Source organism: Branchiostoma floridae, chromosome 13, assembly GCF_000003815.2.
Source record: "Branchiostoma floridae strain S238N-H82 chromosome 13, Bfl_VNyyK, whole genome shotgun sequence".
Classification (NCBI taxonomy): Eukaryota; Metazoa; Chordata; class Leptocardii; order Amphioxiformes; family Branchiostomatidae; genus Branchiostoma; species Branchiostoma floridae.
This window is the reverse complement of record NC_049991.1, coordinates 7978706-7996407: the sequence shown is the minus strand read 5'-3', so window position 1 is coordinate 7996407 and position 17702 is coordinate 7978706. Positions and strand designations below refer to the sequence as shown.

The 17702-nt window shown below is 37.4% G+C and overlaps 2 protein-coding genes and 1 long non-coding RNA gene across 3 annotated transcripts in view; 1 reads left to right on the top strand and 2 right to left on the bottom strand.

The window, feature by feature from the left end:
- Positions 1-16311, bottom strand: part of LOC118428465 — a 54350-nt gene extending 38039 nt beyond the window's left edge. The window contains exon 1 of the long non-coding RNA XR_004832660.1: positions 16187-16311. This is a non-coding gene — a long non-coding RNA (uncharacterized LOC118428465). The remainder of the gene's footprint in view (positions 1-16186) is intronic.
- Positions 1-17702, bottom strand: part of LOC118429432 (tubulin-specific chaperone D-like) — a 140749-nt gene that overhangs the window by 77069 nt on the left and 45978 nt on the right. The window lies entirely within an intron of this gene.
- LOC118428464 (glycine receptor subunit alpha-3-like) overlaps positions 1-17702 on the top strand; it is a 52985-nt gene that overhangs the window by 14088 nt on the left and 21195 nt on the right. Inside the window, exon 2 of the mRNA XM_035838542.1 lies at positions 7210-7328. Within this exon, the coding sequence (XP_035694435.1) occupies positions 7210-7328 (119 nt within the window). The remainder of the gene's footprint in view (positions 1-7209; positions 7329-17702) is intronic.

Genomic DNA, 17702 nt, shown 5'->3' with positions numbered 1-17702 from the left:
GTGTCGTGACAGCACTTAAGCTATCTCCCTTCCTGTCTCTATCTCACTGACCCTTTCTTAGAAATGTCGATGAGGGAAGTGGTGCCACTGTCCTTGTCAAGTTGAAGGTCAAGACTAATCAAAGGGAGGGGGGCACCATCACTGCAAAGGCAGCTGTGGTGATAATGGCATGATTTATACATGACTTTTTGAGTCCACTACAAAAAGTGTGTAAACCCAGCCATTGACTCTGTGTAAGGGCAATGCAACATATTGGACTTTCCTCAAAGGCGATCAATGCAAACTAGCACAACTTCTAAGCCTATCATAACCATGGAAACTGGCAACAATACTTGGTCTTTAGCAACACAAAAAACTCTTCTATTTGCCTGCACACAGTATACTACAATATTGTGTATATTTTGTATTGACCTATACATTTGTATTGTTAGCCATATATGTCACACAACAATTTCACACACAGTGCAGTACAGAATGCATAAAAGAGAAACTCAAGTTCAATTTTCTCAAGTTCAGACATTTGCTTTGGTCAGTTGGGAGCCTGCGAGTCTGTCTGTCTCCATGAGCGTGTTCACGGCCTCACCGATGGTGCAAGTACGGATCAGCGCAGCGCACGGTTATTTCCCTGAGTAAAGAAATTTGCCCTTATTGGAACATGCATAATTCATAAGTTCAATGACTTGGGACAGCTTCCAGAGATAATGACCTTCCAATGGTGTTTCTCTATGGACTACCACAAGACTTAATATAAAACGTTTGACTTTTGCTTGGCTGCGAGGTTGGTTGAAGTTTTTCGATGGGATCTGAGGACATCAAGTTTTGACTTTGACAGTTTTACGGGGCCCTCCCACCAAATGATATGGTTGACATGCAGGCGCGTCTGTCACACGTGCATTACTCTGTGAAAGACAGGTTGCGCACTCAAGTCGGGCGCGGAAAGCGGATCAATATGATCAACACAACCGATGGGCCATGAGCCTGCTTGAATGCCAAGGGCCATTTTTCATGGAAGCCGTGAATTTTTTGCCATTTTCTGACTTATTGGACTGTTCCTAAAAAGAAAAGCTGTCTTCTTAACAAAGACTAATGGGGAAAAAAACACAGATTGCAGTTAGGGCATTCACCTTCCAGCAAGGATGGATGAAGACAGTCAAGCATCTTTTTTGACAAATGTACTGCCCCCCTCCCCCTGGGTCTTACTGCTAAACTTACAACTATTTATCTATTTTGATTTTTGAAAATTTCTTCTTTGATCATTTATGCAAAAATATGAAAACATCCCTTGGGAGGGAATGGGTGTCACCTCCCTCCCTCCTTCCCAAGATTGCTCTAATCGCAGCATGAACCATGCTGTGCAAATAAAGGAACGTCTACGGTAGCTGAAATCGGTGTCTTGGGAGCTCTATGGATTTTACTCGTGCATAATTGATAGGGCTTTTCAATTTACTGATGCTAAGTAGAGATGGTTTCACTTTAAGCCCATGCAGTTGAATTTGAAATACATAATCCACATCAAAATTACTGTTGCCATTTTTCTCTTGGTTCCGCTCCATTCCCAAAACAAGCATTTCAAAACTGAGTTACAAAATTGAAAAATTGCCATTTTTTTGTCATTTGCCTAATATGAAGAAGCTGTCCAGTCTGATATCATTATCAATAGATAATAGGTATACAGCATTTCTAAAATCCATTAAAAAAATTCAAGTGACAAATTGGTACAATTACAAAATGACAACCATCATTTGAACAAATGACACCTCTTCCAAATATTTCATCTTTGAACTAGAGTTCCACGAACACATACCTTTGCCAAATAAACCAGGTTTGTTATGTAGAATGATGTCTGTAGACAGATGCGTTACTCATTTCATTTTCTTTATAATCATATGCTTGGAGTTGGTTTATAAAATTTTGGCATGTATTATGCAAATTAGATCCCAAGTTACAATTAATTGATATCAAATTGTATCAAGCATTACTTAAGCTATCAGCATACCAAAAATCATGATGATCCTTTGATCCATTCTTGACTTTTTCTCTTTCAAAGTCTTTAAATACACCTCTTACTGTTTTCCCTCTACTTTGATGAAAGTACTATAATGGAATGCAGTGGATTTATGAACTTTTCCTCATCAATTATGCAAATTAGCTGTTAACTTGCATAATAAGTATCACATTATATAAGTCTTCACTTAGGCTATCTATATGCCAAAAATCATGACGATCCGTCAACACGTTCACATTTTCTCATTGCGATCATCATTTGCATGAAAAATATGTATTGACATTTCTCTTTTTCTCAGCTACATATGTGACAAGTTTTAAAGTCCTATCATGGAATATAGTGAATTTATAAAATATCCTCATTAATTATGCAAATTAACTGTTGATTTGCATAATTGGTATCTCATTATGTAGGCCTTCACTTACGCTACCTACATACCAAAAAACATGATGATCCGTCAATTTTTAATTTTTCTCATTAATTATGCAACTGTTGATTTGCATAATTAGCATACCATTATGTAAGTCATCACTCATTCTATCTACATACCAAAAATGATGACGATCCGTTAACACGTTGCAGAGTTATTCTCGTCCAAAGTTTGAAAGGAAACCGGCGCCTGCAGTTCCATAAAAGCCGCTAGGGGGCCCAAACTCACAGCACTTACTCTCTGCTTCAAGGGCTATCTACCACTCAAAAATCATGATCACAGCATGTCCAGAACACGAGATATCAAAAATTGATTTTCTGCTGCAGTACCTTAGCAAGCCGCTAGGGGGCCCATTATCGAACTTGACCTTCGTTTTCCCGACCCCTACCCACCTACCAAATATTATCGAGATCCATCCAAGACTTCTTGAGTTATGCTGTTAACAGACAGACACACAGACACACCTTAGCCATTCTGGCAAAGGTAATTATCATTATGGTAATTCGAAAAAGGAATACCATATGATAATGTTGATGTTCAAAAGCTAAATGAATATGAATCATAACTTTACCAACTATGTAACAAAATTTCAGTTTAAAAATAATGTCTAATGTTTTCCAGCCAGTGTGCGTGTACTTAAACTAAACATTAAACAAAAGTTACTGACGAACATTACTGTTAATGAGAACAAGTCCCCTTGTCCAATAATCACAGTAAAAAAATAATGGAATTGTAAGGCCCTGTGAAATGAACCACAACTATAGAGAAACAACAATTATCTTTCTTATTATATAATTTTATAATAACCACCTTGCAAGCAGAAAGGGGAGAGGAGTAAACTATATAATGTACGTGATTTGTATACAACACCTGTCCAGTAGAAATTGCATCTATATCTTAGTAGTTACTTTCCTTTTAGAACCTCTTTTAGTTTTAAAAGAAATATCTTTGGAACTCTGTTCTCTGTGCAGGACTAAAAAAAAAAGAAATAAAGGCTGGCTGTCAGTAAAGCTACATAATATGTTTAACTTATCTCTATCTCCAAAACAACTCCCGACCAGGTTTTTATGTCCCTTTATGAGTTTCTGTGATGGTTTGGCCTGAACACCAAGTCTGGGTGCCTATTACATGTAGTAAAGGTTTTACACAGGTAGTAAGGTTACCTCTCACAATGGTAGCAGCTGCTCCGCTGTTCCCTCATCTACAAATGTACTTGTTGATAGCGAGTTCGATACCGTAGCCGGGATGAGGGATTGTTGTCAAATTTTTTGGCTATTCCCTTTTATCCCTAGCTTGGCAAGTTTTCAAAAGTGCAATCTGAACTTTCAATCTTCAATGGTGAATAGACAAATGATCAATGAGAAAGCCTAATCAAGGATCCTAAGAGAGCCGTTATATAGATTCGTTAGGGAATGAAAGTCAAATTACTATCTGCTAGCACTGGACCTGCTTTCAATCTAACTTTTTAACAGACATGTCAAGTTATTGTGGATCCAAATAAAGCCAAGTCATGACCAAAGATTGTTGTCAGTAAACGAAGCCTTGCTAGAGTATTACATTAACTTTTTAATACTCAGTCATTCTCATGACTCACAGCAGTACAGTTTCTGAATTCTGATACAGTATTGACAAAATTTGACAAATTTTGACCCTCGAGGCACAAAACCTTCATACGTGTATACATGTTCATACATGTATGAGCATCGAGAATGAAATATGAAAAGTCTTGCTAACTGTGAATAACAGTGCCACTGTTGTAGCACCTTAGGACTGAAACCGCAATGCGTTATCAGTGAAATATGTCGCAATAACACGACCCTGTAACGGCACCCTCTAACTTGCTTAGGACATCCGTCCATTATCGCACGGATCATGACATCCCACCAGCTGTCCGTTATATCTGATAAATGTCTCACTTTTAACAGTAATGGCTTTCCTTATCGTACCTTTCATGCCGCGGCTCAAACCTCTTGGAAGAGATTTCAGTTGGGGCATGAAGTATGCATGGTTATCTCTCAAGACCTGAGCTTAGAGCTTTCCTCCGATGTGACCCGAGGGTAAATAAGGAAATACGGCATCCGTTAGCGGGTCAGAATTATCTCCAGTCGTGTTTTGCGCAAGAAGTCTTGACGGGATGGCGTAGACGTTTTGTCTGCTGCGAAATGTCAATGCCAGGATATCATTGCTGGAAGTCCAGAAAATGCTGCTGGTAGAAAACTTCTGGTCGTGCTTTTTTATAGATTGTGGGTTCAACATTTTGGAAAGTTGTTGATAGTTTGACCCTATGACATTAAGTAAGTCTCCCTCAGAAAATTCTATTTGATCCACATTATTCAACACAGTGACCACAAGTTTGTATGAATAAGTCCTCTATGGACATGAAAAGCTGCTGTTCCACCATCATAACTAATGACAAATTAACATATTCAAATCATCCACATCTTGCATCTCATCACTGTGCAAAAGGATGGGGGGAATTGGGTTCGAAACAAGGCAGGAGATGGAAGTAGCAAGACAAAGCTGAAAATCTGTAGAAACACTGCAGACCGATAAAAATTAATTTAAGATTATCTGTGGGTCATACTTAGAATCACTCATTTTTAAGGGAAGCATTGTAGAAAAAATGTTATAATAGCTTTCTGCACTTGAACAAACATTACATTTGATATATCACCACTTCCATAATGCATAATGAAAACCCTTCAGCAAAGCTTTTAGGACCGTAAAAATGATGGGTTATTGTGGGGAACACCTCACTTGGATAACACCTAGCCAAAGGGTGGTTGCCAAAGATGACAAATTGATATCATAAAATGTAATATAATTTTCGTCCTTGAGGTAGGGAATAAAATATCCTCATTGCTAAACTGATACAAAACACCACAAGGTACAATGTACCAAAAGGTGAAAATTTATACCCAATTATACCAAGTGACACTAATTTGGGACTGACTGTCTAATTCTGAAAATCTTTCGTTTTTCATTTTTATCAATATACATGTACCTACAATGTAGGTAACAATAAGATGTATCAAGAGACATGAGCTGCTATGATTATGATATATACAAGTAAGGCTCTTGTATATATCATATTCAGTTGATCGTCTTCTCTACCCATTGGCAATTGCGCAAATATTAATTAAAGTTGGTCAAAGTATGAAAGTATTATCTTAGCAAAGATTGCTATTGTAGCATCACCTCATTGATTATGTAAATGAGGCCATGCAGTACATGTAAACCTTAAGAAAGCCGTTTGAGGGCCCATTATTGAACATGGCCTTTGCTTTCATGATCCGTATCAAATATCATTGGGATCCTTCCACAGCCAAGATATGTGACAAACATACAGACACACACATGCATGCACGTGCACACGCGCACACACACACGCGTACACACACACACAACAAAAACATAACCTTCTTGTCAAAGGTAATAAAAACTGTTTCCTGCTTGTTATTGGTATTCTGCATCATGATCAGTATCAGAAAATGTAGTCTACTCAGGGAAAATTTCCTAAAGTTTCCTGTAAATCAATTAGACTATCTGTCCAGAATTATAGTGTCACCTGTTTAGCCTATTTTTCCTAACTGTGAATTAGTAATGCATACTTCCATCAACAAGGCAATTTGCACCCTACTAAACATCCCAGCATTATAAATAATGGATATCTACAAACATGGCTAATTAACTCCTGAAACTACATGTACATAGTTACATGAGGCTGTATATAGCAGCAATTGAGAACAATTGTACTATAAATTCAAAGGTCAGAGACTGCCTCCCCTGACAAGATACAAACTAAGCCAGAACTAAAGCAAAAGGGGTGACAAGAGACACACGGAGACACTGGAAGAAGGATGTTTCCTGCATGGCAGTGTAACTGGATGAAGGCCCGAGTGCCACGACTATCACTCATGGTCGGAGCAAAGGCGGACCTCGTTAAACGCAGCAGCACGTATCAAAGTGCCCCTCGGAGACCCGCGCGTGAAGACAAATGTGGGATTAATGTAGCAAAGTCTGGTGCTTTGGCCGACTGCCACTGCGGATAGAAAAGTTGAGGGTGACAGAGAACAGATCTAGACCCGGTTTCAAAGCAGCAGGGAAAGTAAGATGCTCTGCGGGACTTCATACATAAAAGGAGGGAGCATAATGCACAGATTTACACTCCTTTGGGTCACCTGCATATGTATTATACATATTGTATACGGCACTGAACCTCCTCCATTTTCATGCAGACATTCTGTAAATTAAAGTTTATCTCTACGGACAGCTCCCTTAGGTTCTACTGGAGTCCACCAATAGGTGTAACTGTAACTGTTTTTTCTTGTTGGACCAGTCCAGAATAACTGTACCTGAAGAAAATCAGTGGACTGATGTTAGACAGATTACAAAATGAACAGATTATATCGGTTATATCGCTTAAATCTTTTGGGCATGTTTTGTCCAAGAAAAGAACAAGAGCTAGGAGAGTTGATAGTAATTTTTACCAAGTTTCTACGGTCAAACTTCGTCTAAAACAGCGGCAGTTAGTGTTCTTTCCATGGCGATAGAATTTTAAAATGTCAACGAACGTCGAATACTCCACCAAACACTTAAATGTCAAGGATATGCGTACACTATATGCTATACTTTTATGCACATACAGTAATACTATATGGAAACATGTAAACCAGTGCACCTCCAGTCAAAAATTTGACTCACAAAAGTATGTAAAATGTACTTAGTATTTTGAGCCCTGACTTCTATTTCTAATTTGCATGTCTATCTGCAGGCACTGTGAGGAAAAGAACTGTGCAGTGGACATCAGTAAGAGGAAACAGGACACACCCTCAGACCTACTGGACAGCATGCTGTGTGACTATGACCACAGGATACGCCCAAACTTTGAGGGTAAGACAAATTAACACACTGTACAAAGACCCTCGCAGTTCCAACAAACAACTGCTAGGGGGCAGAAACTTATGACAACTGTCATACTGTATGCACAGCAAGTTATTCCAGAACATCATTAAAACATTAGAAGAAGTTAAACAAAACTGCAGTACCATAGAAAACAGCTAAGGAGCCAATGATTAAACTTTTCAGTTCTGCTCATGCCCATGTATAGTGACACTCATTTAAAGATCCAAATTCTTGAGTTATGACTCTGATCCGCAGACAAATAGTACTAAAAAAATTACCTCCTTTGTTCCAATGTTAATCAAATTTGGTAACTCACTGTAGGAATTTTGATCCTATCACTCAAAATAGAATGACAATACTTGATACACATATAAAAAGAGTAAGCTCTTCTGTTAACTAAAGGAATTTATTGCTTTGGCAATACTAAATGTAGGATCAATACTAAAGGGCTGTTATGCATTCTAATCAACTTTGTTTAAAATTTTCCTCCTGTGTCTACCAAAAATCCATCTGACACAACCATTTACAAAAGTAATTAAACTGTAACCCATAAGCTACACCTTTTGGGGTACAGGGTCAATAATACAAAAATAATATTAACAAAGGGACAAACCCTATGCTATAGGTTACTGGGATTTGATTTTGCAAGATCTATTTGATTGAGATGATTGTAGTTAATGCACTCATATGGAGAGAGGTATTAGGATAGCTATGCTTGCCCCATTAGGAAGATCCACTGTAATTGTGGATAGCAGCGACTTAATCTTTTTATACGCGTATATCCCTGACGTCAAAAATAGCCCTGTATGCAAAGCCTACATCTGTTCCTGATATGCAAAATGTATTTAGGGCATATCCTGTGTAATGGGAAGGAAAATGCTACTAGATCAGTCTAAAGGGCATTTTATACATCAACCATCCATATACTAGTCCCTGAATCAAAGGACATACATTTAAGCAATGGCACGTGAGATGGCTAAATGTGCAATGATGTCATTATGTAAAGATTGTTCCTATATAAAGCCAAGATGATCATTTAACCCACTGCTTCAAATGTCAATCAAACATACAGAGACCCAAGATTAAGATATCACTGTAACGATCACAAAAATCTGCATCCTCTGATCCTTAAAGAATTCTCATCGATCTGTGGGCTGGATTTTCTCAGGATAAGAATGCAGCTTGGCATGTTTTGGATTCAAAATTATACATGTGGCTATCATGTAAAAACTGTCAAGTATGTGTACACAATAATCATTGTATGTGAGTTCATAAAGCTCTAAGTTTTTTTGTTGTCATATTGATTTAAGACAGTTAGAATGCCAATAGACCAACATATACATGCATAGTATAACAAAAACACGTAATACGGTAACAGAATGAAATGGTAATAAGATTGCGACAGATGTGACAGTACAGAGGTTATCTGTTGGTGACATATTTTTTAAGCTCTTGTCCTAGATCTGTCACCGTACAAAACCATGACACAGCTGTAGATTTTCCAGCAGGTTGCCTTTTCCCATTACAACTTATTCTAATTAGAACTACAGTTAGGGCCAGACTCACTATATCTGTTGTATCTGTCTATCATCTAATTTACCTTATCCTACACAAAGTATGCAAAATGTCATATATATTTGGAACTGTACAGCGGAACTAACATAAAGGTGACTTATGATTCTACGCTTATCTGTATCGCTGCAATAGCAAGCATGCCAGGGGGTTGTGAGTTAAACTCTGTATCTTTTGAAGAAGGAGATGGAAGTAGTCCTTAGGACATGACGATTGTAAGCTGTAGTCCGCTGTAGATTGTGCTTGTCAAAAATGTTAGGCCTGCCCTATTTACAATGTGAATAGTTATTACTTGTATTATGTACATGTCTCAGCTCAAAAGTTCAAACTGGATTGAGATCACTCTTGTATCTATGAGATGGAAGAACATTTTGTAGTTCTTAGGACGGGATTTTAAGATGTAGTCCACTGTTCATTGTGCTTATCGAAAATTGTAAGGCTTACATTCCCTGGTACAATGTGAAAACTACTCGTAAATTATGTACAACATAGTGTCTGTCTTAGCTCAAAAGTTCAAACTGGATTGAGATCACTTTGAATTCACTTTCACTACATACCACCTGGACAACAACAAGTTGGCTGAATACAATGCAAGCCAAGAAGAAGTACAAAATTTAATGTAAATGTCTAATACGTACATGTAAATGTAGCAAAAAGGACACTTAGGATTGTACAGGTAACCTTTTTGGTTTTAATTTCATGTTTTGGTCTTCTAAAAGAGGCTTGACAATACCAAGGATTTAAAAAACACACTGCATAGCTGTTGGAATACATTACCATTCACCAGCACTCAGTACAGCAAGTACAGTTCATTGTCCTAACCATATGCTAGAGTAGCTCTTGGAGAGACGTATGTGCAATTAAGTATGCCATGGTGGGAAAGCCATTATTGTTTGAACAAAGCCATTCTAAACAAGATTACATACAGCTGTCAGCGCAAAATTCTCATACATCTAAACTCTCAAACTGCCGAGTTTGCAGAGAGACGTAATCCACGCTATCCATTTCCACCTCACACTTCATCAATCTCAGTCGCTAAACGAGCGCGTGTAATTTCGCCACACCGAGAAATACCGTGCTGATGTACGACGTGATTTATGGCACGTTAAGGACAACATACATATCCTTGCTATGCTCCATTACCCATAATTCATTAGCAGCATAGTTTGCTATTATACTTCACGTCAAAGTAATCAGAAGTGACGGCACTTTCTTTGTCTTCATTTCAGTTGCCTGTTTTTTCTCAAACTTCTGCAAGAGTTATGTCAAGGGTGCAAATGATATATACAGTACATACGCATTACAGTTGTTAGATTTATACTACAACTGCAATGTGGACACATTGTTGGGGCATTCACTTACGTGTCTTACAAAGTTCAGCTGTCTCGTGACAGAAGAGACTGCTGTAGAAGATCTTTCTTTATGTTCGGTTTTGTAATACCCTTGGGGGTAAATCCTATGACAAATATGACAGCACCTTGTGTCTGGGCGCAGAGTTTCCTGTGCATTTAAGTGTGTTGAAAGACGGCTTTTTTGAGAATCAAGACATGAAGTCAGCACGCATCAGGAGACAGCTGTGTCAATCATAGTGCCCTGTACAGCTGATCTACAAGGACTAAGTTCTGTGAACATTAACAAAATCCAGCTGAAATCCTTCCCTGTCACCCATTTCATCAAACCATTTTAGGATAGCCTATGGGCAATGGTCTCGTCGTCATTAACAAATGATAATGTAGTAACAGGCTTTAAGATGATCCCTTTCATTTATCAGTGATTTTTTCAAATTATCAAAAGTGTGCATTGCCATTTATTTTCTTGACACTGCGGAAGCACAAGCAATGGATGTCGCTGAAAATGTACCCAAGTACGCTCCCTATTTCATCCTGCTTACCTGGATGTCTAACCTTCATCAACAGTACTAACCAATCAACTGGTCAATTGTCAGATAGATAAACATGTTGAGAACCAATGAAGAAGGAACAAATCACATAGCAGCTGACTGTGGGATAACTCAGAACAACATTTTTGGTAAGAAGGAACAGATTCAATTCCTATCTCCAAAGTCTGACATCCGAATACAAAATAAGGCTCTCTAGAACTGTGCCATCCATGGATGGAAACTTGGTTGTTGGACGGACTAAAATGTCAACCTATCCCTAAAAATATCAGAACTTTATGACATGACATTGATGAAGATGTATTTTGTAAGGCTTAGCTTAAAATGACAGATTGAACAACGGAAATTCACAACATCGGCTTCCAAACATGGAGTGCTTTGGACAAAAATGTAAAGTTGCCCTGTTCCAACAACTGCTAAAAAAACTGGAGAAGCAGCTGTTAATCACTGCCAAACAATGCCCTTGGACTACCAACTAAACCATGACTAATCGAACAACCAACTAAAGGACAAAGTCACATTGAAGTATCCTGTTGCAAAATGTCATACAGGAAGTTGGAACTATTCATGCTTGTCGGAATCATTTTTTCTGCCTCTTTCATTAAAAAAAAAAGAAATGCACTTTCAATTTGAATACTTTCTGCACCAGATGGTTATAAGGTGGAGCCTATCTCCTTTTCAATAGCCCTTGGGCCAAACAACTTAGGGGAAGTTACTAGGGGACTAGTCCACTGGCAAAAGTGCCATGCTGAATGCTAAGCAGAGAAAGCAGCATGTGCCATTTGGAATGTCTTTGATATAATTTGGCCAAGGATCAAATTCAATTTACCAAACACAAGGAAAATATTCTACCCACTTGGCCATTGCACCAGTCTTTCAAGGACAATTCTATTGGTTAAATGATTCAGGCGTTCTTCATTTTCAGCACAAAATTTGTCATTTTTGATTTCCTATTGCACTTAGTTAAGCTACTGGAAAGTATTTGACCCATGAGAACATAGCTCAAACAGTTCAATTGTAGAGTAATTTGGAAGTATTGACACTTCAGTAAAAGTGATAGAATTTAGATAGGCACAATTTCAAGTTTGTCATAAAACTTCTTTTTTGTGCTATGATATTACAGGCAAGAGACATGCTCTAATAATCGAAGACTACTTTTAGGGACTTTTGTATCACATCCTAGAAGAGCAAACCTCCCTATGAAATAATGTCTTTATTTATATCCTCTGTCACGTCTGACATCCCTCATCTATCCCTTAGTCTATTTAGTCTATATGACCATTGGAGCACCACAGAAGATCTGGAAACCAGCTTTGCCCAGCCTTCTCAGTTATCTGTTCTTCTTAATGTTTCACTTGGTGTTATGCCAGTCCAGACTCTGACATCAGTTTAAAGTGAATTCCTACTGGGAAGTATTGACACTCGAGTAAAAGCAATGGCATTTAGACTTGTTCAATTTAAAGTTTGTCGTTAAAGATGTGAAATTTTTACGAGCTAGAGACATGCTCTGATAATCACCACTTTGTGGGACAGTAGTAACACATAAGAAGAACAAAGCCTTTTTTTGTCATTGATAAAAATAATTTTCTCTTGTGCTATTGAAGTACAAACTAACAAAGAGTACTGATAAGAATCCAAAACAATGAATATGGGCAAGAGATATGCCCTGATAACCACACTAAAGAAGAAGAACCCCCACTTCGTGGGACACTTGTAACACAAAGAAGAACAAAGCCTTTTTTGTCGTCAATAATTTGGAAGACAATTCAATTATAAGAGGGGACATTCAAATCATTCTAAAACAATCATAAAAAGAACTAGAAAGGCCGACATTTGCTTAGGAGCAAATACAGCATATTGCAATCCATCTTCATCATTGAAAAAATCCCAAAATTTAACAATTTGAAGTAATCTTTGCTCAAAGGGAAAATGAAGTACTGTGGGCACTTGTCCTACACACCTTCATGCCGAATTTTAGGTCATTTGGTTTCAATATAAGGGCATAGGAGCCAAAAATATTCATTTTTTAGTTAAAAATGGCTAAAAATCCCAAAATAACTCATTTTATAAGTGCTCTATGAAGTAAGTGTTGATGGGACCCTGTGCTCATATGTCCAATGCACCTATGTACCAAATTTCAGGTCATTAGGTTTACATACAAGGGCATAGGAGCCAAAAATATACATTTTTAGTCAAAAATGGCCGAAAACCCCAAAATAACTCATTTTTGAAGTGATCTATGAAAAAAGTGTTAATGGGACCCTGTGCTCATATGTCCAATGCACCTATGTACCAAATTTCAGGTCATTAGGTTTACATACAAGGGTATAGGAGCCAAAAATATACATTTTTAGTCAAAAATGGCCGAAAACCCCAAAATACCTTTTTTTTAAGTGACCAATGAAGAAAACGTTGATAGGGTCCTGTAGCCATATGCCCAATGCACCTATGTACCAAATTTCAGGACATTTGGTTTGCATACAAGGGCATAGGAGCCAAAAATATACATTTTTAGTCAAAAATGGCCCAAAACCCCAAAATAACTCATTTTTGAAGTGATCTATGAAAAAAGTGTTGATGGACTCCTCTGCTCATATATCCAATACACCTATATACCAAAGTTTAGGTCATTTAGCTTTCATACAAGGGCATAGGAGCCAAAAATAGACATTTTTAGTCAAAAATGGCTAAAAACCTCCAAATAACTAATTTTTGAAGTGGTCTTTGAAGAAAATGTTGCTGGGTTCCTGTGCTTATATGTCCAATGCACCTCTGTACCAAATTTCAGGTCATTAGGGTTTAATACCAGGGCACAGGGGCCCAAAATATATATATTTTGTCTAAAAATGACCAAAAACCCTAAATATCATAATTTCTAAGGCCTCTATCAAAAAAGTGAAAAAAACACCTGGGGGTATTTGCTATCCCTACCTCCATGCCAAATTTCAGCTCATTTGGCCCAAAAATGAAAAAGTTGAATCAATTTGAAGATTTGACAGGAGAAGAGACAAACTAGAAAGGCCGACATTTGCTTAGGAGCAAATACAGCATATTGCAATCCATCTTTATCCTTGAAAAAATCCCAAAATTCAACAATTTGAAGTAATGTTTGCTCAAAGGGAAAATTAAGTACTGTGGGCACTTGTCCTACACACCTTCATGCCGAATTTTAGGTCATTTGGTTTCAATACAAGGGCATAGGAGCCAAAAATATACATTTTTTAGTTTAGAATGGCTAAAAATCCCAAAATAACTCATTTTATAAGTGTTCTATGAAGAAAGTGTTGATGGGGTCCTGTTGCCATATGTCCAATTTACCTTTGTACCAAATTTCAGGTTATTTTGTTTACATACAAGGGCATAGAAGCCAAAAATATACATTTTTAGTCAAAAATGACTGAAAACCCCCAAATAACTAATTTTTGAAGTGATCTATGAAGAAAGTGTCAATGGGACCCTGTGAGCATATGTTCAATGCACCTCTGTACCAAATTTCAGGTCACTTGGTTTCTATACAAGGGCATAGGAGCATAAAATATACAATTTTAGTCAAAAATGGCCAAAAACCCTAAAATAACTCATTTTTGAAGTGATCTATGAACAAAGTGTTGATGGTTTTCTGTGCTCATATGTCCAATGCACCTCTGTACCAAATTTTAGGTCATTAGCTTGTAATACCAGGGCACAGGGGCCCAAAATATACATATTTTGTCTAAAAATGACCAAAAACCCTAAATATCATAAATTCTAAGGCCTCTATCAAGAAAATGAAAAAAACACCTGGGGGTATTTGCTATCCCTACCTCCATGCCAAATTTCAGCTCATTTGGCCTAAAAATGAAAAAGTTGAATCAATTTGAAGATTTGACAGGAGGAGGAGAAGAAACCGAGAAAAAACAATATATTGCAATCCCATACTATGTATGGATTGCAATATAAGGAAAAGCAATATATTGCAATCCCATACTACGTATGGATTGCAATATAAAAATTATGAATTTCAAAGTGATTCAAGTTAACTTTGCAAAAACTCTCTTGCCTATTCATTTCTGCCGCTGGTAAGTCCTTCACAATCTGTTTGCTCTAGTACATTTTGACACCTCATCTGTTCCAGCATACAGCGCGCCAGCCACCCTGTCACACAATAATCCTCCCCAGTAAACTACATAATCCTTCAAGTTCACCCAACTGTGCCCAGCCACGTTTAGACATGGCGACACGCGCGCGTCTTGCGTGAGAAAATAATTAGTTACGCAACGAAACACAGTCACCGATACGACAACCCTCGTTGCAGTCCTCAATGACCTCGCAAGCTCTTTAACTTTCATATGAAATCTGACAAAATCCAATCAGGAAGGCCTCGGAAGGTGTAACCCTTCCGCTGTGCGAGAGGAGAGCGAACGTTGGCAAGAATATAAGTGAGGCATGACGCGGCATGTACACGGAGGACGCCAAGTAAACAAACCATGAAAAGCAATTTTCCCCCTTTCTCCTATCATCAACATGGCCATCTGTATGGATGACTGTTCAAGTGTAACTGTGACTGGAATATCAATGTGAGAATAAGTTTAGGACACCCTGGGGTGTTCTCACATCACATACCTGTGCTGTAGTTACGAGAGCCACAGAGAAAAACAAGGTTTCTTGTACTAGTGTTGGCTTGCCTACTGTAAGCTAAAGCCTATTCTTGTTCAGGTGTCTTAAAATAGGTGAATCAAATGTTTAGATTATTCAACCATTACAAGATTCAAAAGTTTAAAATTATGATATTTCACAAACAAAATTATGTCTCAAACTCCACTTTTTATCATTTTTAGACTAGAATGTAGTATTTTTAGCAGAGATGGATCAGGAAGACCACATCCCCAAGTGGAAGGTTGATGTTAATAACAACATACAATTCAGCACCTTGGAGGTGTATAAAACAACAAACTGAGCAGGAGGATGGACGTATATACATCTGTGGTATTCTAAGCTATCTCCGTCCGTTACAGCTACTTATGAAGTTGAATATGATATGGAAGTCTCCTTATAGATATAGTAGTGCTACTAATATCATCATCACTGCAACTTATATCTAGAAATACAAGCAAATTGTGCTTTTTGCCTGATACTCACTATATATGTGTGAATAAAAAAAATATCCAGAAATTCACTACCTAGAAAGTAAGTTAGTTTTATAATGGTTAGCTCTAAGTTTGTTTTTGTCTAGTGTAACAACTTTTTTCTGAATTTTACCAGATAAAGTTTGTCTTTTTTGGAGTTGGAATGCCTGAATCCCTACAACATATTTTTAACCCCAAATTAAGTTGCAGAATGATTTATTAAGAACGTAGTACAAAAATGACATAGTGGTATTATATAGTAACTACCTTACCTTGTTTCATGGTCTTGTAAACCAGTGTTGTTGGGGCACTGCCCAGGTGAATGCAAGCATGCTGGCTGCCATTGTTTGAGTTGCAGGTACATGTAAGGTTGTCTTGGTCACTTTGTCTGCTGATTTTCTCCTAGCAAAACAGAACAAAATTGGTAAATTTAGCTGTCAACATATCTGCAATAAGTTTCTGTTGAAATTCAAAATTAGCATATAATATTGCACTAATATCACTGAAAAATATCCAATCTTACATTTTCATATTTTCATATAAACTAATTAGACGACTGACATACAAATGGAACTATGTGGCATTGAGTTTGTTACAGCTTATATGCTTGGAAATAAGTTAAAGCTAAACAAATTTTTCATTGAATACTGTATTTCATTTGTATTGGATAAGCCACAAATTTTAGGTAACTTAAAGCATATGGACAATATCAACCACTATAATCAATCAATACCGACTCAAAATCTAATAAAATCATAACCACGGCTTCGCTTGGCTTATCAAAACCCATTGATCGATTGGTACGCCATGCTACAAGTAGGTTACAAAACATGTTTTGTTTTCCATGTATTCATGTAGTCAGTGATGGGGGCTGGCAGCTGCATTTGATGCCTCAGTGATTTGGTACGTAACAATGTTACAGAAGGCTGAACGTTTTAAATGGAGTACCCAGACTGTCCTTAAAGAAATTCTTAACTTGGTACCCAAAATATTCTGTGTTTTATCAACAACAAAAAATGGTATGTTGGTGGCCTGACATTGTTTCAATAGTTTCCAAACACTGCTGTACTTTATCAAATTAAAAACATACTGTAAGGTTTAAATGAAGCCAACCAAGACAACAAAGCAACTATCAGGTGACATAAACAAAAAGTGGATAAATGATAAATAAATTCTGAGAACTCCAATATCTTTTTTTCTACAGAAATTGAACATAGTAAAAATTTGCCCATACCATTCCTTTCTTTTAATGAACGTCCATGTATTTAAATCATAAATCTGAAGATTTCAATTCTGATACGTCAAAATGCAGTTAATCAGGCAACTGAATATGATTTTGGAAATGGTCACTGACAGACTTTTCAGACACTACCTAATGTCTTTCGTCAGTGATGCTAGAGATCTTATTGGACAGACTTTTTATATCCTAGCTATGAATTGATATGCAAAAGAGATCTAAAGTTGGAGATCTGCCTTAAATACTGATTGCTTAGATATATAATATACATCATTCTGTAACCTACAGTCAAATCTATAACAATGACACATAACTGCACATTAGTTATATGCCAAAAGTGAGCTAAAAAGCATTAGGACCTTAAAGTTGCAGACTTTACTCCTAATGACTGCAGAGCTGGAAAATGTCACAGCCATGCCACCCGACAGATTTGATGGATAGTCATTACCCCAGAATTAAATTCCATAGAACACAATCAATGGCACGCTTTCTAATGAAGTGTGGATATTGATCAGTAAGAGGTAGAGGCAGACACGAATGAGGGATTGTGG